Source organism: Halichoerus grypus, chromosome 5, assembly GCF_964656455.1.
Source record: "Halichoerus grypus chromosome 5, mHalGry1.hap1.1, whole genome shotgun sequence".
Lineage (NCBI taxonomy): Eukaryota > Metazoa > Chordata > Mammalia > Carnivora > Phocidae > Halichoerus > Halichoerus grypus.
Genome location: NC_135716.1, coordinates 81,244,963 through 81,271,219, shown reverse-complemented (window position 1 = coordinate 81,271,219; position 26,257 = coordinate 81,244,963). Strand labels below are relative to the sequence as shown.

Here is a 26,257-nt window from a genome sequence, read left to right as displayed (position 1 = left end):
GATCCCAGGACCCTGAGATCATGACCTGAGCTGAAGGCAGACGCTTAACGACTGAGCCACCCAGGCGCCCCTCAAACACTAATTTCATGGAGACTGGCTAATGTGAATCAACCCTTGGGAGAGAGCCTTCTTTCCTCCTTTCATCCTACAGATGAAATCCAATTGCCTATAGGATGGAAGGCTGGGACTTAGATCCTGGTAAATTCTCCAAACGCTATTGTCTGAGGACTACCCACAGAGAACTGGCTTCCCCTAACAATGAAGCCCCCCTTCCTTTACAAATGCCAACAATATTTTTCAATATACAAAATGTGATCACCTGTCTCCGAAAATGACCAGGGGTAGATTTAGGGTCTTGGGAACGGTATGAATAGCTCTGAACTCCAGTTGAGAAATCAAATTGACTCATTTCCTCACTCAGGCTGCTGTCTGCCAAATATGACAAGGAAGATAGATAATGAGGGCCACCTGAAATATAAAGAAGAAAATATATTTATTTAAATTGATAAAAAAATGTATTTCTCTAAGCTCAAATGATACTAAAATTAAAAGACCGTGTTAACTAAGGCTTTTTTCTATTCTGTGATTCTCAACAGATTATCCAGATTAACAAAGCAAAAGGAAACGGGGAAAGACCTCCTTTGGTTTTGTTATTATTGAGCAGTTATTCTCTACTATCATGGACAGAGAAATTAAGTTAAACTATACACAATTTTTGGATATGACAGTAACATAATTTCCTTGCATTTAAAATTTTGATGGGGTACAGTTTGCACATAAAGTCTAACACAGATGTGGGAAAAGATACTACTGAAAAACAACTAATCCACATATGTAAGGAATTTACAACACTGGTTCAAATTTTATTCTCAAGTCAAGAAAAAAAAGCTGTGAAGAAAAATTAAGCAAAAAACTAAAACAAGGTGCATGCGGAGCAAGAGACAGTTAATTTTAAATAGGGAAGCCAGGGAGAACTTCCTTCAAAGGTTAGTATTAAACAAAACGCTGGTATCTGGGACTAAGATTATTGTAGGTTTAGGAAACATCACATGCAAATGCCCTGGGGCCAAAGTGAGCCTGGTGCCTACAAGCATAGGCAGGGGAACAGTGCTGCTAGAACAGAGTAAGCAGGAAGGAGAGTGGCAGGGAGGCAGCAGGCAGGTCAGGGGCCTTAGGCAGCTCTGTCCTCAGGGAGGTGGGAGCTGATGGGAGGTTTGGAGCAGAGGAGTGGCAGGATGGGACTTATATTTTAACACATTTCTGAATGTATTTAAACAAAATATAAATATAATCCATATGCAAACAAATAACTATCAACCTATCTTGCACTATTAAGAAAAGCATACCATTTCTCAGCCCTCTTTGGCCATTCTGAGGTTTAGCTAATTGCATTTCTTTCAAAATATAATTCTACTTGCCACTTAAAATCTTTTCAAACTCAATTTCAATGTTTTTGGATATTTAAAATATTTTTTATTTACATAGCAAATACCATTTGTTACTTAACAAATTGGAATCATTCTCATCATTTTGAAAACATCCTACCTGAATCCCCATTTGTGGCTTCCCTGGCTTCTTTCCTAATTTCAATGTACTTTTTCTTTCTTTCCATAGGAACCTATTAGGCAAAACAAATACACAATTTAAAACTTTTTAGAATCATGATCACACATTTTCAATTTTAGTAGCAATTTGGCAAAAAAAATTAATTTTTAAACAAGACTTTTATCAAATTTAAAATCACCGAAAAGTATCCACAAAGACAGGTGAGTACCCTTACAAAACGCATTTCCTGCAGAACCCCACTGAGGCATTTGCCTCCCCGCTCTGGGCTCTGGGACGCAGTGCAGACTAAGTTCTGGTAGCCACATGCCCAGATTACCAATAGTCTGTACTTGACCTATGAGCCTCAGTTTCCTTAACTATACAGTTATGGTATATCATAGCACTTTACAGTGCTATAGTAAAGTTCAGAAGTAACATATAGTGAGTGTCTGAGTGCTATTTTTTTTGTTTGTTTGCTCCTTGAACATACACCTTGAAAAATGTTCCCAATCTTGTTCCAAAAGGGCACAAGGCAGGAAGCAACCATTTACATGAACTCATGAACCACTCACACATGGTGAAGTCAGCAGCCATGGACACTAATATGAGTGACAGCTCCTGACCTAGACCATGGTGCACAAGCTCTGGCACTCTGCCCAATTCCCATTTCCAGTGGGCTGTGAAAGGCTGCACCTACAACCTCCCACCAATTGCTGAGGCTGGCATGTCAAACTTAGCGTGACTAAAATCAAGCTTGTCACATTTGCCACAGCAAGTTTTCCAATTATCCCTATGACTTCTGCTTACAGCACCTCCATTATCCTGCCAAATCACCCAAGCAGGCCACAGGATTATAATTCTGTATCTGGATGGATCTCAATTTCACTGACTAGAGGAATTTACTCAGCAAACAACTTCTTGGATATGTCCTAATAGCTCCTTTTATTGCCATTTTCTATCTTTTACTAGTTAAGAAAGGGAAAAATCAAGTTATGATAATTTTTTTTATAATTGCCTGAGATTATACCTCGGGCTGAACTACATTAAACTACCAGATTTTATAGTTCAAAGCAGACTTGAATATTGAGAATTTAACATGTTCAACATAACTTTTTTTTTTTCTATAAGTACTTGGTAAATTTTTTAAACTCAGGAACCCACTGAAAAATTTCACTCACCTCAACTTCTACAGGAAATGTATAGCAGCGCTTCAGGTCAATCAGATTTTCCAAAATAAGCAAGTTCTGTAAATCCAAAGAATCATATAAAAATATCTGAATAGTGGAAATCCTTATTACTGGTGCTACTATAGAATTAATGCTACTTAATAACTCATGTGGAAGCACTTCAGCTTTAATATATATGTGTGTGTGTGTGTATATATATATATATGCAGAACTATAAGAGCTACATCTTTAATATTATAAGAACGTGCAAATTATGATATAATTTTAATTTATATAGTCTAACTTGAAATCCTATAGTGATAGCAACTGTGAAAATTTCAGAAGTCTACCTTTTCAGGTTTTTCACTGAAGAGAAAACCTTGGTAAAATTTTAATTCGGTGAAGACACAGCAGATAACAGAAATGGCACAGTTGTATGCAGCACAGTGGTAAAGTCTTCTCCTCTCCAGCAACTGATTCTCACCTGCCATGTTCTCTGTAAATGCATCATAGCACAATCTGCAGAGTAGATCCAGGTTAAAAATTAATTCATGTAACAGGGAAATCGTTGCTCAAGCCCAACAGTGCTAGACAACAGGATCTCAATTCAGTTCAGCCTTTTCTGAGTGTCAAGTTTGTGTCTGGCATAGTACCAGGTACTGGAAATAAAAGACAAGCAAGTCACTGAACCCATGCCCATCTCAAGGCAAAGGCAGCGTCCAGGGATTTCACCACACTGTGGTAAGCATAGCAACAGCAACCAGCACAACAAGTTAAGAGATGGAAGCAAGGAGGATGGATAGTAACCCAGGTGAAGGAATCAACAAAAGGTTTTAAGAGAAATTATAAGAACTGTGTTTTGAATTCTAAGTTAGTCAAAGGGAAAATGTATGTGAGGATTACGAACAGAGAGAAGAGTGTCACTTACAGTAAGAGCTAAGCCACACAGTGTGTACAGAAGATGAGGTGGGTACAGCAGTGGCTGGCAGTGAGCACAAGGTGGAGAGGGGTGCGCTCCTACAAGAGCTTGCCTGCCATGCTAAGGAGCGCAGACTTCATTCTGCAGGATGGGGTCTCCAAACAGTGCCCAGGTGACCAACTACTTTTGAAGAGTTTTGTCAGAACACAGCCATGCCCATTCACTTACATATTATTTATGGCTGCTTTTCCAGTACTGTGTAGTAGTTGCAAGAGACCAGACAGCCTGACAGGTGAGTACCCTTACGAAACGCATTTCCTGAAAACAGTTACTACCAGGCAAGCCCTTTACAGAAAAATTTTGCTGGTCCCTGATACTGAAAATGAAGTTCTTTTAAAGTGTTTTAGGTAGTCTGAAATGTTTTAGGTAGGAGAATGAAACAATCAGGTTCATACTGCAGAGGTATTAGTATGGAAAAACTGAGAGAGACAAGCCCAGGAGTGGGGAGAATAACTACGAAGGAGACTGCACTGCAGTGGTTCACCAAAGAACACCAGGCGCTACAACACTGTATGAAGGAAGGAAGATGAAAGAAGGGCCCCAGTCTTGGGAAGGCTGAGGAGATAAAATCCACCAGATCTGGTGACTGACAGGGTGTGCATGGAGACTAGAGAGATGAAGAAGGAAAAATAAAACAGGGCTCTTGTTGGTGCAAATGAATGGATGGTGATGTCATTCCCAGAGGATATAAAATAAGAATTAGGGTAAAGAGGAAAGTAAGGATAAGCTTGTTTGGGATATGCAAAATGAGATATGGCAATGTGTGCATTCAATATTCGCTAGGAGGGAACTTCATTAGAAGGCCAGTTTTAGAGAAAATGTATTCGATTACTTTGTATTTTATAGAATACCTGCTTGAACATACTGCCATTCCTTTCATTTCAAATTGCAGTCAGGAAAAATAAAATACCTTCATATTGTAAATCATACCATTAAAAATATATCAAGCTATTAAGGGGGGAAAATGGTAGGAAAAAAACAGTAATAACAGAAAAAAGTTTTATTCCTTGTAAAAGATGAGTATAGGATAAAACATGCTACCCAATAACCTGCTACATTAAAGTCTATCTAAGTAGTTTGTACATAAGAAAAAAACCAAGAAAACTACAAAAACTGGTATTTAAACAAACTTAACCATTTATTCACATTATATGCAAGCATAAAAATATATGCATCAAAAATATTAACGAATCAAATACAACAAATCAAATACAAATCAAATAACAAAGTTAACTAAAACCTTACTTAATAAGTGTCTTTGTAAGTTCATTTCCTTCTGTAACACATGAGCCGTTGAAAACTTGATTAATTTTAGATTCTTTCGAGTGAACATCCTCTTTTGAAAGACGAGAATACATCACATCTAGCATTTTATAATAGCCCATCTTCTTGGTGATTTGAGTATCAAAGATAGATTCATTTAGCTAAGAAAAGGTAACAGATGATTATCTTTGGTCTTACCAAACACGAAAAATAGTTTATTGAATATATTAAATATTCAATTAAATATATTTAATATTCAATGCTCTTTACATAGAAAGTAATTTTAACATAGATATTGAATCACTTCAATAGGAGACGACCCAAGGTCAGGAACATAGGTATAAATACTTATGTGTTATATTGAGTGTGGCAGGAAGTAATGTACAATGTCCAAATAGTAAACTTAGGACATGAGTATAGGGCTTTTGCAGAAAATCTTATCGAAGGCATGACAATAGCAGGTGAAACTTCAATGTATTAAAAAACAAAATGTTCAACTATTTACAGTAGTTTCTAAAGATACCACATCCTAATCCCTAGAACCTGTGAATGCAATCTCATAAGGCAGGAAAGGACTTTTCGAATGTGATTAAGGATCTTGAGATAAGGAGACAATTCTGGGTTGTTCCTGTGGGCCATAAATGAAACCACATGTAATATTGTAAGAGGACAGAGAGAGGGATAAGACATACAGGAAAAGGCAACGTGATGACAGAATTAGAGGCCAGAATGATGTAGCCACATACTGAGGAATGCCAGTAGCCACCAGAAGCTGGAGGAGGCAAGGAGTGGATATTCAGGGATGCTGGGGCAAGCGTAGCCATGACAAAACCATAAATTCAGCTCAGTGAAACTAATTTTGGACTTCTGGCCTCCAAAACTGGGAAAGAATAAATTTCTGGTGTTCTAAGCCACCAAGCTTATGGTAATTTGTTACTGAAGATTCAGGAAACTAATACACATTCTGGTATCAAGAGTTGGATCTGCTCTAACAAACAGATGATAGGTAGAGGCTAAAAGAAATTTGCCATGCAAGACAGAAAAAGCCAACTGCCTATAGTGACTGCTAGTAGAAGTACCAACACTGAAGGCACTGGTGGTGAGGGCTCAGAAGGAAATGAAAAGCATGGCAGAAAAAGCTAAAACTGTCTTATAGAACATCTCAATCATCATAAACACATTTTTGGTAGAAATTGGATGTTAAAGTAGTTGCCAGTGAGGTCTCAAAAGGAAATAACATATTTTTGGAAACTAGGAAAGAGGATCCTTGTTTTACAGTGGCAGAAAACTTAGCTGAGTAAGTGTTCTATAGTTACACACAAAACAGAACTTGTAAGCCATGTACTTGAATATTTAGCTGAGAAAATTTCCAAGCAAATTTGTTGAAGGTGCTGTCAGCTTCCAATTCTTTGCTGCTTATAATACAATGTGAGGTGCAAGACATAAATTGAGTTAAGAACTACTGAGCAAAAAGAACCAAAATGTGATGACTTGAGAAATTCTCAGCTTACCCAGACGGTAAAAGATGCTAACATTAGGAGATTCACTGTTAGAAAAGTGGCTCTGGAGAGAACAAGGATGTGGCTGGACAATCTTGAGCTAGTGCTGAAGAAATTAAGCATGGTACTCATGGATGCCCTCAACCATTTCAGCAGAACCAGGAACAGAGATGCCATTATCCATCAAAGATCTGTGGAGGACTCTCTTATCTAATGGAGTAAACCTCCAAGACACAAATAGGAGAGCTTTATAGTTTTTGAGAACATCATACCAGAAGGAACACCACCAGCTTGGACTGAAAGGGACAGAGACAAAATGAAATGGGGAAAAAAAAAAAAAAAGGCTCTTGTACTCCCTGAATTCTACAGGCAAGAAACAGATTGATAAAACTACTCAGCTGCAAATATATGCTACCCTTCAAGAAAAAAGAAGAATGACTCCAAGAATGGAGACTTTGGTCCAGGGGCAGAACATTAAGCAACAAAGCATTATTCCCGGGTCTCGAAACCTAACAGAATTTGCCTGCCTGGACCTTGAAAGTGCTATGGAACACTAACTTCTTTTTTACTTCATTTTCTCCTTTTTGGAACAGGAATGAATATAATAGTCATCCCACCTGTTGAACCACTGTCTTCTGGAAACACATTATTTGTCTTCTAGTTTCACAGGTCCACAAATGGAAAGAACTTTGCCCCATGACAGATCACACCCAGAATCCCACCCATATCTGATTCATTATGATTTAAATGATGAAAGTTAGGACTCTGAACTGATGATATTCAGACACAATTTTGGACTTAAAAGTTGATGAGGTAATGCATTTAGACTTTGGGGGATATTGGGATGGGATAAATGTATTTTGCAAGTGGGAATATTTGGTGCAGGTAGACTGTATTCAGCTGAATAATATCCCCTTACAAATAACCATGTTCTAATCACTGGAACCGTGAATGTTACCTTATATGATAAAAAAGGATTATACAGATAAAATCAAGTAAAGAGATGGGGAGATTATCTAAGTGGGTCCTAAATGCAATCATATATTTATAAGAGGGAGGCAGAGAGCAATTAGAAGAGGAGGAGCAATGTGACCATAGAAGCAAAGAGAGGAGTGATCGGGCCACAAGCCAAGGAATGCTGGCAGCCACCAAAAGCGGGAAGAGGCAAAAAACGGATTTGCCCCTCGGGCCTCTGGAGCCTTGCAACACCTTCACTGAAGCCCAAGGATGCTGATTTCTGGCCTGCAGAACGAAAAGAGAATAAATTTCTGATGTTCTAAGCCACATTGGTGGTAATTTCTTACAGCACCCTCAGGAACCTAATGCAGAACCATGTAACTACAGATTGTTATCAAACTGTTGAGGTAACACTCCTTGAGCACTAAAGATCCTCTGAGTGAACACACTGCAATTTTTAAGGACACCGATCAAGGAGATTTGTCAATTCTTAGTAATATTACATTTAATAATAGATGTACAATACCTTTGTAAATCTAGACTTCAACACATCAACGGCATCCACCACAATTTTGCTGAAGAATTCTCTCAAAGCACTCAGGCTACAATGCCACAAAAGGGTGAGAAGGGAGCGATCTACAAACGCTTGGCGAGTAACATTTGAAAGTAGGTCGTCCCTCTTGAACATTCTGTACACCCTTTCCAAAAGGGCTAATTGTGTGACACATGAACTCCTAAGAAAAAAAGAAAATTATATGAACATCCCTGCTTTGAACAAATATTTTACGAGTGCCTACCCACATAACAAGCAAAATAAACACCAATGACTATAAATAACTTTAAAGATTATTATACATAAAAACCATGAAATACAGGAAACATTTGTACATGAACCATATTATGGTACTCGTCCCCAGAAATCTTCATGCCAAATTTAGGCATTAAGAACTGTTTTCATTTACTTTCAAATCTGATTTCTTTAGAAAACATCTGGAAGGCTTTGGGATAGTCTCAGGCCTGAAGATGATCACAGTTCCAGAATTTGAAACTCAGGAGTTACAATTTAAAAATTCTAGTCTCTTCCTAGTAACAAACTGCCATTCCTATCTCCTATACAAAGATATATTCATCTGGCCCTTTATATTCTCATCTGGAATATAAGATAGTTGAATGATCATCTGTAAGATTTTGTCTATAAACCAAGAATACAGAGTTAGTTTCCTCACCTACAAATATATGAGGTTAAGACTCAAGGATCATTAAAATCCTTTTCCAGTTCTAAAATCCTGATACTCAGTAGTTAAATATTAACCAGGGCAAAAATGTTTGATTTAGAAGGTAATTCAGTCATAAAATTTTAAGGCTCAGGAAACTATTAAATGCTACATGGGCTTCTGTAATATTTATTTGGGCACTATCTTAGATTTAAATTCTTTTGAGGAGCTTCCTGATAGTGAGCACAGCAGAGATGCACAGCCTTAAAACTCTTACAGAGAAAGCTAAAAGGAGTTAGAGGAAAAGAAAAAGAGCAAAATCTGATTATAAAAACGGGCCAGCAGATAGTTTACTGAAAATAAATGCAAATGAGCTTTAAATATATGAATATATACTCTATTTCATTCGTAATAAGAGAAATATAAATTAAAGCAACACTGAAAAATTCTTTCTCACCTATAAAATTGGAAAAAATCACAATATACTGTACTGGCAAGACTGTGATGAAATAGGCACTCTTGTACACTGCCGAGGAAATGCAAAAAATTATAGCCCCCAAAAAAGGGATGCGGTGAAAGCTGGCAAAATTACAAACGCATTTACCTTTTGAATTATGTTTTGGAATCCATGCTAAAGATATATTGGCAAGGAAGGAGAGGAAAAGATGGCAGAGGAGTAGGGGAACTTATTCCAACTGATCCCCTGAATTGAGCTGGATATCTACCAGACCACTCTGATCACCCACAAAATCAGAATGAGATGTAAGAAGATATATCTGAATCTCTACAAACAGAATATTGCAGGCAGTTGGTTTCGAGGTATGATCCGGGGAGCTGTGATTCCGCGGGCAGATATCGGAAGATAAATGGAAGGGGGAGGGAGCCTTCGGGATCCTGCACCATCAGTGCACGAAAGCCTCTGGTGCTGGGGACGGGGCACAGACTCACAGACCGGTAGAGGTGGGGAAAGGACTTTAGGGCAGCCCCCTGGACTGAAACCTGGAGTGGTGGGGCCACATGTGAGAACTGGGGGTGGCTGGTGGTTTTAGAAGGGCAAAGATGTGCCTGGACTTGGAAGGGAGAGCTGGGAGCACCGCTGAGGGGCACACAACTCACGATGCTGCCGTTTTTAGCAGCACAGACAGAAACGGAGATGGCTTGGCCTGGAGAGCTCACTGAAGAACAGACTGCGATCTCTCTCTTCTAAGGCAGAGGGTTGGAAACGGTCTCTTCCGCTCTGACTCTCGGAAGAGACGTGGGGAGCCACCAGGGAAAGCCAACAGACAACAAAAGCCCCAAAAAACCGGTTTTCACTGAGCCCAATTCCCCCCCCACCACAGGGGGCAGGGCAACTCTGCCCAAACAGGGTTGCCTGAGTAACTGCATGACAGGTCCCTCCCCTGGAAGACAGGCTGGGAGAACAAGAGGCCGACAATACTACGGCCCCTATAAAACAGGTGCATCTCGCTTGGGTTGTGGTGAATAATTTGGACTCTGTATATTCCCTCAACCACCCCTCAATAGAATGACTAGGAGGACCCCCCAAAATAGGAACGACTCAAGAGACTGTGACTTTTGCCACAGATTTACAAATGGATACAGATATAAGCAAGATGTTGGAAATGGACTTCAGTTATAAAGACGATAGCTAGAATGGAGAAATAGATTAATGGCAACATAAAGTCCCTAAGGGCAGAAATGAGAGCTGAATTGGCAGAACTTAAAAAATGCTATCAATGAGATCCAATCTAATGTAGATACTCTAACAGCTAGGGTAAACAAGGCAGAAGAACGAATTAGTGATCTAGAAGACAAATTGATAGAAAAGATGGAAAAAGAGGAGGCCTGGGAGAAACAGCTTAAAATCCATGAAAACAGAATTAGAGAAATAAGTGACACCATGAAACATTCCAATGACAGAATTGTTGGGATCCCTGAGGGGGTGGAGAGAGAGAGAGGACTAGAAGATATATTTGAGCAAATCGTAGCTGAGAACTTCCCTAATCTGGGGAATGAAACAAACATTCGTGTCCTAGAGGCAGAGAGGACCCCTCCCAAGATCAAGGAAAACAGACCAAAGCTCCAGCATGTAATAGTAAAACTTGCAAATCTTTAAAACTGAGGAAACCATCTTAAGGGCAGTTAGGGGGAAGAGATTCCTTACGTACAGAGGGAGGAACATCAGAACAACGTCATACCTATCCACAGACACCTGGCAAGCCAGAAAGGGCTGGCAAGACATAGTCGGTATTAAATGAGAAGAACATGCAGCCAAGAATACTTTAGCCGGCAAGGCTGTCATTGAGAATGGATGGAGAGATGCAGAGCTTCCAAGACTGGCAGAAACTGAAAGAATATGTGACCATTAAGACAGCCCTGCAAGAAATATTAAGGGGGGTTCTATAAAAGGAGAGAGACCCCAAGAGTGATATAGAAAAGAAATTTACAGAGACAATCTATAGAAACAAGGACTTCACAGGCAACATGATGACAATAAATTCATATCTTTCAATAATCACTCTGAAGGTGAATGGCATAAGTGTTCCCATAAAAAGGCAGAGGGTTGCAGATTGGATAAAAAGACAGGACCCATCCATATGCTGTCTACAAGAGACTCATTTTGAACCTGAAGATACATTCAGACTGAAAGTGAAGGGATGGAGATCCATCTTCCATGCCAACGGACATCAAAAGAAAGCTGGGGTAGCAATTCTCATATCAGACAAATTAGATTTTAAGCTAAAGACTGTAGTTAGAGACACAGAAGGACACTATATCATTCTTAAAGGGTCTATCCAACAAGAAGATCTAACAATTGTAAATATCTATGCCCCCAACATGGGAGCAGCCATCTACATAAGCCAACTGTTAACCAAAATAAAGAGTCATATTGATAACAATACGTTAATTGTAAGAGACCTCAATACTCCACTCTCAGCAATGGACAGATCATCTAAGCAGAAAATCAACAAAGAAACAAGAGCTTTGAATGACACAATGGACCAGATGGACCTCATAGATATATACAGAACATTCCACCCCAAAACAACAGAATACTCATTCTTCTTGAGCACACAGGGAACTTTCTCCAGAATTGACCACATACTGGGCCACAAATCAGGTCTCAACCAATACCAAAAGACTGAGATTATTCCCTGCATATTCTCAGACCATAATGCTTTGAAACTGGAACTCAAATCACAAGAAAAAATTTGGAAGAAATTCAAATACTTGGAAGCTAAAGACCACTCTGCTCAAGAATGATTGGGGTCAACCAGGAAATCAAAGAACTTAAACAATTCATGGAAACCAATGAGAATGAAAACACATCTGTCCAAAACCTATGGGATATTGCAAAGGCGGTCTTAAGAGGGAAATACATAGCCATCCCAGCCTCACGCAAAAAAAGAGAAAAATCCCGAATTCATCAACTAACTTTACATCTTAAAGAACTGGAGAAAAAACAACAAACGATGCCTAAGCGACACATTAGAAAATAAATAATTAAGATTAGAGCAGAAATCAATGAATTAGAAAGCAGAAACAAAGTAGATCAGATCAACGAAACTAGAAGCTGGTTCTTTGAAAGAAGATCTCCCATAAGATCGATAAACCCCTGGTTAGACTTATCCAAAAGAAAAGAGAAAGGACCCAAATTAATAAAATTATGAATGAAGGGGAGAGATAATGACTAACACCAAGGAAATAAAAACAATTATTAGAAATTATTACCAACAGGGCACCTGGGTGGCTCAGTCGTTAAGTGTCTGCCTTCAGCTCAGGTCATGATCCTGGGGTCCTGGGATTGAGCCCCGCATCAGGCTCCCTGCTCCGTGGGAAGCCTGCTTCTCCCTCTCCCACTCCCCCTGCTTGTGTTCCCTCTCTCACTGTCTCTGTCAAATAAATAAATAAAATCTTTAAAAAAAAAAAAAAAAGAAAAAAAAAGAAATTATTACCAACAGCTATATCCTAATATTGAGGACCCTGGAAGAAATGGATGCCTTCGGAGGAGAGCAAGATGGCGGAGTAGGAGACCTAAATTTTGTCTGGTCCTAGGAATTCAGCTAGATAGCTATCAAACCATTCTCAACACCTACAAATTCAACAGGAGATCGAAGAAAAGAATAGCCGCAATTCTATGAACAGAAGAGCGACCACTTTCTGGAAGTTAGGACGTGTGGAGAAGTGAATCCGAGGCGATACTTGGGAAGACAGACCACGGTGGGAGGGAGCCAGCTACCGGCAAGTGATAGAGCAGTGCAGCACAAAATTGGAACTTTTAGAAGTCTGCTCCACTGAGGGATGTTGCTGCAGTGGCTAAGCGGGGGGTGGAACCGTTGCTGGGACAGTGTGGTCTCAGGACCCTCAGGGTCACAGAAAGACCAGGGGTGCCTGAGTGCGGCAGAGCTCCCAGGTATCAGACCAGGGAAGCTGACTGCAAAGACGGAGCCAAGGTGTGGGATCTCAGCTCGGGGTTGCCATAAACCGTGATCCGCGACACAGTCAGGCCACTACTCTTCCAGCAGGGACCCAACAAGCGGCAGAGCTGGGGAGACTGCCCTTCCTCCCTGGGGAGGAGTGGCGTGGGATTGCACCGCAGGAATCTGCTGGGTTTGGAGATTCCAAACGGCGTCCTGTACCACAGATAGAAATGCTCGGTCACAGGCCGGGTGAGCATGGAGTGTGGCTGGAGACCAGAGAGACGGCAGTGATTGACTGCTTTTCTCTTGGGGCTCACTGAGGAGTGGGGTCCCGAGTTCTCGTCCTCCAAAGCTGTACAGAAAACTGTACAAAAGCTACTGAGAGCAAACCCGAGAAGATTACTTAGCCTGGTCCCTGGCAAGGGCTGGTGAATTCTGCCTCAGGCAAAGACATTTCAGAATCACTGCAACAGGCCCCTCCCGCAGAAGATCAGCAAGAAGAGCCAGCCAAGACCAGGTTTACTGATCAACGAGAACGGTAGAACTCCAGCACTGGGGGAATACAGCACATAAAATTCATGGCTTTTTTCCCGATGATTCTTTAGTCTTCAATTTTAAAATTTTCTTCTTTTTCTTTTTCTATTTTTTTTGAATTTTTCTTTTTCCCTTTTTCAACCAACATCTTATCAATGCCTTTTTAAAAAATCTTTTTCGGCGGAGGAGTAGGAGACCTGGATTTCGTCTCCTCTCAGGAATTCAGCTGGATAGGGATCAAACCATTCTGAACACCTACAAACTCAACAGGAGATCGAAGAAAAGAATAGCAACAATTCTCTGAACAGAAAAGCGACCACTTTCTGGAAGGTAGGACGTGCGGAGAAGTGAATCCGAGGCGATATTCGGGAGGATAGACGGCGGGGGAGGGGCCTCCATCGGCCGCTTCTGGCAAGTGATAGAGCCATGGAGCACAAAATCTGAACTTTTAGAAGTCTGCTCCGCTGAGGGATGTCACTCTGGTGGCGAAGTGGGGGGTGGAACCCTCGCGGGACAGTGTGGTCTCAGAACCCTCGGGGTCACAGAAAGACCGGGGGTGCCTGAGTGTGGCAGAGCTCCCAGGTATCGGAGCAGGGAAGCCGGCTGCAGAGACGGAGCCCAGGCGCGGGCTCTCAGCTCGGGGTTGCCATAAACTGTGATCCGCGGCACAGTCGGGCCACTGCTCCTCCAGCAGGGACCCAACAAGCGGCAGATCCGGGGAGACTCACCTTCCTCCCCCAGGAGGAGAGGTGCGGGAGCGCACCGCGGGGATCTGCTGGGTTTGGAGACTCCACCCGGGGTCGGGTGCCAGATAGAAAGGCGCGGTCACAGGCCGGGTTAGCGCGGAGTGTGGCCGGAGACTGGGGAGACGGGAGTGACTGACTGCATTTCTCTGGGGGCTCGCTGAGGAGCGGGACCCCGAGTTCTCGGCTCCTCCGGGGCGGAGACTGGGAGGCCGCCATTTTCACTCTCGGCCTCCAAAGCTGTACGGAAAGCTTGCAGGGAACAAAAGCTCCCGAGAGCAAACCCAAGCAGATTACTTAGCCCGGACCGGCAAGGGCGGGGCAATTTTGCCTCCGGCAAAGACATTTGGGAACCACGGCAACAGGCCCCTCCCCCAGAAGATCAGCGAGAACAGTGAGCCAAGACCAAGTTTACCGATCAATGAGAACGGCAGAACTCCAGGGCTAGGGGAATACTGCACATAGAATTCATGGCTTTTTTACCATGACTCTTTAGTCTTTCAAAGTTAATTATTTTTTTTAACTGTCTTTTTTTCTTTTTTCTTTTTTTTTTTTTTGAATTTTTCTTTTTCCCTTTTTCAACCAACATCTTATCAATTCCTTTTTAAAAAAAAAAAAACATTTTTATTTTTCATTTTTAAAGTCATATTCTATTCCTTCATAGTAGTTACCCGTATTTTTGGCATATATATATAAGTTGTTCTCTCTTTAAAATCTTGAGATAGTTTCTTCTAACAGATCAAAATATACTCTAAATCTCTAGTGTATGGTTTTTTCCTACTCCCCTGCCTGATCACATTCTCTCCCTTTTTTCTTTCTTTCTTTCTTTTTTTTTTAATCCTCTTCTTTCTTTTTTCAAACAACTTATCAAATCTTTTTTAAAATTTTTTATAATTTCCATCTTTACAGTCATATTCCATCCCTTCACCATATCAACCCTTATTTTTGTACATATATAAGTTTTTCGTTCTTTAAAATTTTGGGAGGGACTTTCTTTTAACAGACCAAAATACACCCAAAATCTAGTGTGTGGCACTGATCTATAAACCAGCCTGATCATATTTGATCACATTCTGTTTTTGTTTTGTTCTGCTTTTGTTTGTTTTTATCTTTATCTTTTTCTTTTTTCTTTTGTTCTTTCTTTTTCTTTTTTCTCTCTTTCCCTTTCTTTTCCCACTGCTTCAGGTCTTTTCTGATTTGTTTAGAGTATATTTTCTGGGGACGTTGTTACCCTGCTAGCATTTTGTTCTCTCATTAATCTATTCTCCTCTGCACAAAATGACAAGACGGAAAAAATCACCTCAACAAAAGGAACAAGAGGTAGTACCGACTGCCAGGGACCTACTCAATACGGACATTAGTACAATGTCAGATCTAGAGTTCAGAATCATCACTTTAAAGATACTAGCTGGGCTTGAAAAAAGCATGGAAGTTATTAGAGAAACCCTTTCTGGAGAAGTTAAAGAACGAAAATCTAACCAAGTAGAAATCAAAAAGGCTATTAATGAGGTGCAATCAAATATGGGGGCACTAACTGCTAGGATAAATGAGGCAGAAGAAAGAATCAGTGAGATAGAAGACCAAATGATGGAAAATAAAGAAGCTGAGAAAAAGAGAGATAAACAACTACTGGATCACGAGGGCAGAATTCGAGAGATAAACGATACCATAAGACAAAACAACATTAGAATAATTGGGATCCCAGAAGAAGAAGAAAGAGAGAGAGGGGCAGAAGCTATAATGGAGCAAATTATAGCAGAGAACTTCCCTAATTTGGGGAAGGAAACAGGCATCAAAATCCAGGAGGCACAGAGAACCCCTCTCAAAATCAATAAAAATACGTCAACACCCCGACATCTAATAGTAAAACTTACGAGTCTCAGAGACAAAGAGAAATCCTGAAAGCAGCTCGGGAGAAGACATATGTAACCTACAATGGTAGAAACATTAGATTGGCAACAGACTTATCCACAGAGACCTGGCAGGCAAGAAAGGACTGGCAGGACATATTCAGAGCACTAAATGAGAAAAATATGCAGCCAAGAATACTATATCCAGCTAGGCTGTCATTGAAAATTGAAGGAGAGATAAAAAGCTTCCAGGACAAACAAAAACTGAAGGAATTTGCAAACACGAAACCAGCCCTACAAGAAATATTGAAAGGGGTCCTCTAAGCAAAGAGAGAGCCTAAAAGCAACATAGACCAGAAAGGAACACAAACAATATACAGTAACAGTCACTTTACACGCAATACAATGGCACTAAATTCCTATCTTTCAATAGTTACCCTGAATGTAAATGGGCTAAATGCCCCAATCAAAAGACACAGGCTATCAGATTGGATTAAAAAACAACACCCATCGATATGCTGTCTGCAAGAGACTCATTTTAGACCCAAAGACACCCCCAGATTGAAAGTGAGGGGGTGGAAAACCATTTACCATGCTAATGGACACCAAAAGAAAGCTGGGGTGGCAATCCTTATATCAGACAAATTAGATTTTAAACCAAAGACTATAATAAGAGATGAGGAAGGACACTATATCTTACTTAAAGGGTCAATCCAACAAGAAGATCTAACAATTGTAAATATCTATGCCCCTAACATGGGAGCAGCCAATTATATAAGGCAATTAATAACAAAAGCAAAGAAACACATTGACAACAATACAATAATAGTGGGGGACTTTAACACCCCCCTCACTGAAATGGACAGATCGTCTAAGCAAAAGATCAACAAGGAAATAAAGACTTTAAATGACACACTGGACCAAATGGACTTCACAGACATATTCAGAACATTCCATCCCAAAGCAACGGAATACACATTCTTCTCTAGTGCCCATGGAACATTCTCCAGAATAGATCACATCCTAGGTCATAAATCAGGTCTCAACCGGTACCAGAAGATTGGGATCATCCCCTGCATATTTTCAGACCACAGTGCTTTGAAACTAGAACTCAATCACAAGAGGAAAGTCGGAAAGAACTCAAATACATGGAGGCTAAAGAGCATCCTACTGAAGAATGAATGGGTCAAACAGGAAATTAAAGAAGAATTAAAAAAATTCATGGAAACCAATGAAAATGAAAACACAACTATTCAAAATCTTTGGGATACAGCAAAGGCAGTCCTAAGAGGAAAGTATATAGCAATACAAGCCTTTCTCAAGAAACAAGAAAGGTCTCAAGTACACAACCTAACCCTACACCTAAAGGAGCTGGAGAAAGAACAGCAAATAAAGCCTAAACCCAGCAGGAGAAGAGAAATAATAAAGATCAGAGCAGAAATCAATGAAATAGAAACCAAAAGAACAGTAGAACAGATCAACGAAACTAGGAGCTGGTTCTTTGAAAGAATTAACAAGATTGATAAGCCCCTGGCCAGACTTATCAAAAAGAAAAGAGAAATGACCCAAATCCACAAAATCATGAATGAAAGAGGAGAAATCACAACCAACACCAAAGAAATACAAACAATTATAAGAACATATTATGAGCAACTCTATGCCAGCAAATTAGATAACCTGGAAGTAATGGATGCATTCCTAGAGATGTATCAACTACCAAAACTGAACCAGGAAGAAATAGAAAACCTGAACAGACCTATAACCACTAAGGAAATAGAAGCAGTCATCAAAAATCTCCCAAAACACAAAAGCCAAGGGCCAGATGGCTTCCCAGGGGAATTCTACCAAACATTTCAAGAAGAATTAATACCTATCCTCCTGAAACTGTTCCGAAAAATAGAAATGGAAGGGAAACTTCCAAACTCATTTTATGAGGCCAGCATTACCTTGATCCCAAAACCAGACAAAGACCCTATCAAAAAGGAGAATTACAGACCAATATCCCTGATGAACATGGATGCAAAAATTCTCACCAAAATACTAGCCAATAGGATCCAACAGTACATTAAAAGGATTATTCACCACGACCAAGTGGGATTTATCCCTGGGCTGCAAGGTTGGTTCAACATCCGCAAATCAATCAACGTGATACAATACATTAACAAAAGAAAGAACAAGAATCATATGATCCTCTCAATAGATGCAGAAAAAGCATTTGACAAAGTACAGCATCCTTTCTTGATCAAAACTCTTCAGAGCATAGGGATCGAGGGTACATACCTCAATATCATAAAAGCCATCTATGAAAAACCTACAGCGAACATCATTCTCAATGGGGAAAAACTGAGAGCTTTCCCCCTAAGGTCAGGAACGCGGCAGGGATGTCCACTATCACCACTGCTATTCAACATAGCATTGGAAGAACTAGCCACAGCAATCAGACAACAAAAAGAAATCAAAGGCATCCAAATCGGCAAAGAAGAAGTCAAACTCTCACTCTTTGCAGATGATATGATACTTTATGTGGAAAATCCCAAAGACTCCACCCCAAAACTGCTGGAACTCATACAGGAATTCAGTAAAGTGGCAGGATATAAAATCAATGCACAGAAGTCAGTGGCATTCCTATACACCAACAACAAGTCAGAAGAAAGAGAAATTAAGGAATCGATCCCATTTACAATTGCACCCAAAACCAGAAGATACCTAGGAATAAATCTAACCAAAGAGGCAAAGGATCTGTACTCAGAAAACTATAAAATACTCATGAAAGAAATTGAGGAAGACACAAAGAAATGGAAAAACGTTCCATGCTCATGGATTGGAAGAACAAATATTGTGAAGATGTCAAACCTACCTAGAGCAATCTACACATTCAATGCAATCCCCATCAAAATACCATCCACTTTCTTCAAAGAAATGGAACAAATAATCCTAAAATTTGTATGGAACCAGAAAAGACACGGCATAGCCAGAGGAATGTTGAAAAAGAAAAGCAAAGCTGGCGGCATCACAATTCCGGACTTCCAGCTCTACTAAAAAGCTGTCATCATCAAGACAGTATGGTACTGGCACAAAAACAGACACATAGATCCATGGAACAGAATAGAGAGCCCAGAAATGGACCCTCAACTCTATGGTCAACTAATCTTTGACAAAGCAGGAAAGAATGTCCAATGGAAAAAACACAGTCTCTTCAACAAATGGTGTTGGGAAAATTGGACAGCCACATGCAGAAGAATGAAACTGGACCATTTCCTTACACCACACAGAATAATAGACTCCAAATGGTTGAAAGACCTCAATGTGAGACAGGAGTCCATCAAAATCCTAAAGGAGAACACAGGCAGCAACCTCTTCGACCTCAGCTGCAGCAACTTCTTCCTAGAAACATCGCCAAAGGCAAGGGAAGCAAGGGCAAAAATGAACTATTGGGACTTCATCAAGATAAAAAGCTTTTGCAAAGCAAAGGAAACAGTCAACAAAACCAAAAGACAACTGACAGAATGAGAGAAGATATTTGCAAATGACATATCAGATAAAGGGCTAGTATCCAAAATCTATAAAGAACTCATCAAACTCAACACCAAAAGAACAAAGAATCCAATCAAGAAATGGGCAGAAGACATGAACAGACATTTTTCCAAAGAAGACATCCAAACGGCCAACAGACACATGAAAAAGTGTTCAATATCACTCGGCATCAGGGAAATCCAAATCAAAACCTCAGTTAGATACCACCTCACACCAGTCAGAATGGCTAAAATTAACAAGTCAGGAAATGACAGATGTTGGCAGGGATGCGGAGAAAGGGGAACCCTCCTACACTGTTGGTGGGAATGCAAGCTGGTGCAGCCACTCTGGAAAACAGTATGGAGGTTCCTCAAAAAGTTGAAAATAGAGCTACCATATGATCCAGCAATTGCACCCCAAAGATACAAAAGTAGGGACCCGAAAGGGTACGTGCACCCCGATGTTTATAGCAGCAATGTCCACAATAGCCAAACTGTGGAAAGAGCCAAGATGTCCATCAACAGATGAATGGATAAAGAAGATGTGGTATATATATACAATGGAATATTATGCAGCCATCAAAAGGAATGAGATCTTGCCATTTGCAACGACGTGGATGGAACTGGAGGGTATTATGCTGAGCGAGATAAGTCAAACAGAGAAAGACATGTATCATATGACCTCACTGATATGAGGAATTCTTAATCTCAGGAAACAAACTGAGGGTTGCTGGAGTGGGGGGTGGGGTGGGAGGGATGGGGTGACTGGGTGATGGACACTGGGGAGGTATGTGTTCTGGTAAGCGCTGTGAATTGTGCAAGACTGTTGAATCTCAGATCTGTACCTCTGAAACAAATAATGCAATATATGTTAAGAAAGAAAAAAAGAAGAAGAAGAATGTAGCAGGAGGGGAAGAATGAAGGGGGGAAATCGGAGGGGGAGAAGAACCATAAGAGACGATGGACTCTGAAAAACAAACTGAAGGTTCTAGAGGGGAGGGGGGTGGGAGGATGGGTTAGCCTGGTGATGGGTATTGAGGAGGGCACGTTCTGCATGGAGCACTGGGTGTTATGCACAAACAATGAATCAGGGAACACTATATCTAAAACTAATGATGTAATGTATGGGGATTAACATAACAATAAAAAAATTAAAAAAAAAAATAAAAAATCTTTTTCATTTTTAGAGTCATATTCTATCCCTTCACTGTAGTTAACCTTATTTTTTGTGTATATATATACATATATATACATATATATATGTATATATATATAAATTGTTCTCTCTTTAAAATTCTAGGATACAGTTTCTTCTAGCAGACCAAAATATACCCTAAATCTCTAGTGTATGGCTTTGTTCTGGTCTCCTGCCTGATCACGTTTTTTTTTTTCTTTTAATTTCTCTTCTTTCTTTATTCAATGAACTTCCTATCTTGTCAATTGCTTGTATAAAATCCTTTATAATTTTCATCTTTACAATCATATTCCATCCCTTCATCGTATTAACCATTATTTCTGTACATATATAAGTTTTTCTTTCTTTAAAATTTTGGGAGGCACTTTCTTCTAACAGACCAAAATATGCCCAAGCTCTAGTGTGTGGCACTGATCTATGCAGCAGCCTGATCATATTTGATCATATTCTTCTTTTTTTTCTTTCTTTTCCTTTCTTTCCCCCTGGTTTCGGGGCTCTTCTGATTTGTTTAGTGTACATTTTCCTGGGGTCTCTGTTACCCTGTTAGCCTTTTGTTCTCTCATTCATCTATTCTCCTCTGGACAAAATGACAAGATAGAAAGACTGACCTCAAAAAAAAAGAACAAGAGGCAGTACCGACTGCTAGGGACCTAATCAATACGGACATTAGTAAGATGTCGGAACTAGAGTTCAGAATGACGATTATAAAGATACTAGCTGGGCTTGAAAAAAGCAGGGAGGATACTAGAGAAACCCTTTCTGGAGACATAAAAAACTAAAATCTAACCAAGCCGAAATCCAAAAGGCTATTAATGAGGTGCAATAAAAAATGGAGGCTCTAACTGCTAGGATAAATGAGGCAGAAGAAAGAATTAGTGATATAGAAGACCAAATGATGGAGAATAGAAAGGTGAGAAAAAGAGAGATAAACAACTACTGGATCACGAGGGCAGAATTTGAGAAATAAGTGATACCATAAGATGAAACAATATTAGAATAATTCGGATCCCAGAAGAAGAAGAAAGAGAGGGGCAGAAGGTATACTGGAGCAAATTATAGTAGAGAACTTCCCTAATTTGGGGAAGGAAACAGGCATCAAAATCCAGGAGGCACAGAGAACCCCCCTCAAAATCAATAAAAATAGGTCAACACCCCAACAATTAATAGTAAAACTTGCAAGTCTCAGAGACAAAGAGAAAATCCCGAAAGCAGCTCGGGACAAGAGTTCTATAACCTACAATGGTAGAAACATTAGATTGGCAGCAGACCTATCCAAAAAGACCTGGCAGGCCAGAAAGGACTGGCATGATATATTCAGAGCACTAAACGAGAAAAATATGCAGCCAAGAATACTATATCCAGCTAGGCTGTCACTGAAAATAGAGGGAGAGTTAAAAAGCTTCCAGGACAAACAAAAACTAAAAGAAGTTGCAAACACCAAACCAGCTCTATAAGAAATATTGAAAGGGGTCCTCTAAGCAAAGAGAGGGCCTAAAAGTAACATAGACCAGAAAGGAACACAGACAATATACAGTAACAGTCACCTCATAGGCAATACAATGGCACTAAATTCCTATCTTTCAATAGTTACCCTGAATGTAAACGGGTTAAATGCCCCAATCAAAAGACACAGGCTATCAGATTGGATACAAAAACAAGACCCATTGATATGCTGCCTGCAAGAGACTCATTTTAGACCCAAAGACACCCCCAGATTGAAAGTGAAAGGGTGGAAAACCATTTACCATGCTAATGGACACCAAAAGAAAGCTGGGGTGGCAATCCTTATATCAGACAAATTAGATTTTAAGCCAAAGACTATAATAAGAGATGAGGAAGGACACTTTATCATACTTAAAGGGTCTATCCAAAAAGAAGATCTAACAATTGTAAATATCTATGCCCCTAACATGGGAGCAGCCAATTATATAAGCCAATTAAGAACAAAAGCAAAGAAACACATCAACAATAATACAATAATAGTAGAGGACTTTAACACCCTCCTCACTGAAATGGACAGATCATCTAAGCAAAAGATCAACAAGGAAATAAAGGCTTTAAATGACACACGGGACCACATGGACTTCACAGATACATTCAGAACATTCCATTTCAAAGCAACAGAATACACATTCTTCTCTGGTGCCCATGGAACATTCTCCAGAATCGATCACATCCTAGGTCATAAATCAGGTCTCAACCAGTACCAAAAGATTGGGATCATTCCCTGCATATTTTCAGACCACAATGCTTTGAAACTAGAACTCAATCACAAGAGGAAAGTTGGAAGAACTCAAATACATGGAGGCTAAAGAGCATCCTACTAAAGAATGAATGGGTCAAACAGGAAATTAAAGAAGAATTAAAAAATTCATGGAAACATATGAAAATGAAAACATAACTATTCAAAATCTTTGGGATGCAGCAAAGGCAGTCCTAAGAGGAAAGTATATAGCAATACAAGCCTTTCTCAAGAAACAAGAAAGGTCTCAAATACACAACCTAACCCTACACCTAAAGGAGCTGGAGAAAGAACAGCAAATAAAGCCTAAACCCAGTAGAAGAGAAATAATAAAGATCAGAGCAGAAATCAATGAAATAGAAACCAAAAGAACAGCAGAACAGATCAACGAAACTAGGAGCTGGTTCTTTGAAAGAGTAAGATTGATAAACCCCTGGCCAGACTTATCAAAAAGAAAACAGAAATGACCCAAATAAAAAAAAAAAAAAATCATGAATGAAAGAGGAGAGATCATAACCAACACCAAAGAAATAGAAACAATTATAAGAATATATTATGAGCAACTCTATGCCAGCAAATTAGATAATCTGGAAGAAATGGGTGCATTCTAAGAGATGTATAAACTACCAAAACTGAACCAGGAAGAAATAGAAAACCTGAACAGACGTATAACCACTAAGGAAATTGAAGCAGTCATCAAAAATCTCCCAAAAAACAAGAGTCCAGGGACAGATGGCTTCCCAAGGGAATTCTAGGAAACATTTAAAGAAGAATTAATATCTATTCTTCTGAAACTGTTCCAAGAAATAGAAATGGAAGGAAAACTTCCAAACTCATTTTATCACGCCAGCATTACACCTTGATCGCAAAACCAAAGATCCTATCAAAAAGGAGAATTAGAAATATCCCTGATGAACATGGATGCAAAAATTCTCACCAAAATACTAGCCAATAGGATCCAACAGTACATTAAAAGGATTATTCACCACAACCAAGTGGGATTTATCCCTGGGCTGCAAGGTTGGTTCAACATCCGCAAATCAAAACATTAATAAAAGAAAGAATAAGAACCACATGATCCTCTCAATAGATGCAGAAAAAGCATTTGACAAAGTACAACATCCTTTCTTGATTAAAACTCTTCAGAGTGTAGGGATAGAGGGTACATACCTCAATATCTTAAAAGCCATCTATGAAAAACCCATAGTGAATATCATTCTCAAAAACAGAGCTTTCCCCCTAAGGTCAGGAACATGCCATGGATGTCCACTCTCACCACTGTTATTCAACATAGTACTTAGAAGTCCTATCCACAGCAATCAAACAAGAAGAAATAATAGGCATCCGAATTGGCAAAGAAGAAGTGAAACTCCACTCTGTGCACATGATATGATATTTTATGTGGAAAACCCAAAGGCTCCACCCCAAAACTACTATACTTCTACAGGAATTCAGTAAAGTGGCAGGATACGAAATCAATGCACAGAAATCAGCTGCATTTCTATACACCAGCAACATGACAGAAGAAAGAGAAATTAAGGAGTCGATCCCATTTAAAATTGCACCCCAAACCCTATGATACCTAGGAATAAATCTAACCAAAGAGGCAAAGAATCTGTACTCAGAAAACTATAGAATACTCATGAAAGAAATTGAGGAAGACAGAAAGAAATGGAAAAACATCCCATGCTCATGGATTGGAAGAACAAATATTGTGAAAATGTCTATGCTACCTAGAACAATCTACACATTCAATGCAATCCCTATCAAAATACCATGGATATTTTTCACAGAGCTGGAACAAATAATCCTAAAATTTGTATGGAACCGGAAAAGACCCCAAGTAGCCAGAGGAATGTTGAAAAAGAAAAGCAAAGCTGAGGGCATCACAATTCCAGACTTCAAGCTCTATTACAAAGCTGTCATCATCAAGACAGTATGGTACTGGCACAAAAACAGACACACAGATCAGTGGAAAAGAAAAGAGCCCAGAAATGGACCCTCAACTCTATGGTCAACTAATCTTCAACAAAGCAGGAAAGAATTTTCCAGTGGAAAAAAGACAGTCTCTTCAACAAATGGTGTTGGGAAAATTGGACAGCCACATGCAGAAGAATGAAACTGGACCACTTCCTTACACCACACACAAAAATAGACTCAAAATGGATGAAAGACCTAAATGTGAGACAGGAATGCATCAAAATCCTAGAGGAGAACACAGGCAGCAACCTCTTTGACCTCAGCCGCAACTTCTTCCTAGAAACATCGCCAAAGGCAAGGGAAGCAAGGGCAAAAAGGAACTATTGGGACTTCATCAAGATAAAAAGCTTTTGCATAGCAAAGGAAACAGTCAACAAAACCAAAAGACAACCGACAGAATGGGAGAAGATATTTTTAAATGACATATCAGATAAAGGGCTAGTTTCCAAAGTCTATAAAGAACTTAATCAAACTCAACACCCGAAGAACAAATAATCCAATCAAGAAATGGGCAGAACACATGAACAGACATTTTTCCAAAGAAGACATCCAAATGGCCAACAGACACATGAAAAAGTGCTCAACATCAATCAGCATTAGGGAAATCCAAATCAAAACTGCAATGAGATACCACCTCACACCAGTCAGAATGGCTAAAATTAACAAGTCAGGAAATGACAGATGTTGGCGGGGATGCGGAGAAAGGGGAACCCTCCTACACTGTTGGTGGGAATGCAAGCTGGTGCAGCCACTCTGGAAAACATATGGAGGTTCCTCAAAAAGTTGAAAACAGAGCTACCCTACAACCCAGCAATTGCACTACTGGGTGTTTACCCCAAAGATACAAATGTACTGATGCCAAGGGTTATGTGCGCCCCAATGTTTATAGCAGCAGTGTCCACAAAAGCCAAACTATGGAAAAAGCCAAGATGTCCTCAACAGATGAATGGATAAAGAAGATGTGGTGTATATATATATATATATATACATACACACACACACACATATATATATATATATACATACACACAATGGAATATTATGCAGCTATCAAAAAAATGAAATCTTGCCATTTGCAACAACGTGGATGGAACTAGAGGGTATTATGCTAAGCGAAATAAGTCAGAGAAAAACAAGTATGATATGATCTCACTGAT

General features: G+C 39.7%; 1 protein-coding gene across 7 annotated transcripts in view; it reads right to left on the bottom strand.

The window, feature by feature from the left end:
* PRKDC (protein kinase, DNA-activated, catalytic subunit) overlaps window positions 1–26,257 on the bottom strand; it is a 247,069-nt gene that overhangs the window by 121,735 nt on the left and 99,077 nt on the right. For all 7 annotated transcript variants that reach the window (XM_036094045.2, XM_078072404.1, XM_078072405.1 and 4 more), the window contains 6 exons: window positions 7,936–8,143; window positions 4,936–5,114; window positions 3,062–3,230; window positions 2,724–2,789; window positions 1,546–1,618; window positions 320–468 (listed from right to left, as the gene is read on the bottom strand). In XM_036094045.2, coding sequence (XP_035949938.2) covers window positions 320–468; window positions 1,546–1,618; window positions 2,724–2,789; window positions 3,062–3,230; window positions 4,936–5,114; window positions 7,936–8,143 — 844 coding nt within the window. The remainder of the gene's footprint in view (window positions 1–319; window positions 469–1,545; window positions 1,619–2,723; window positions 2,790–3,061; window positions 3,231–4,935; window positions 5,115–7,935; window positions 8,144–26,257) is intronic.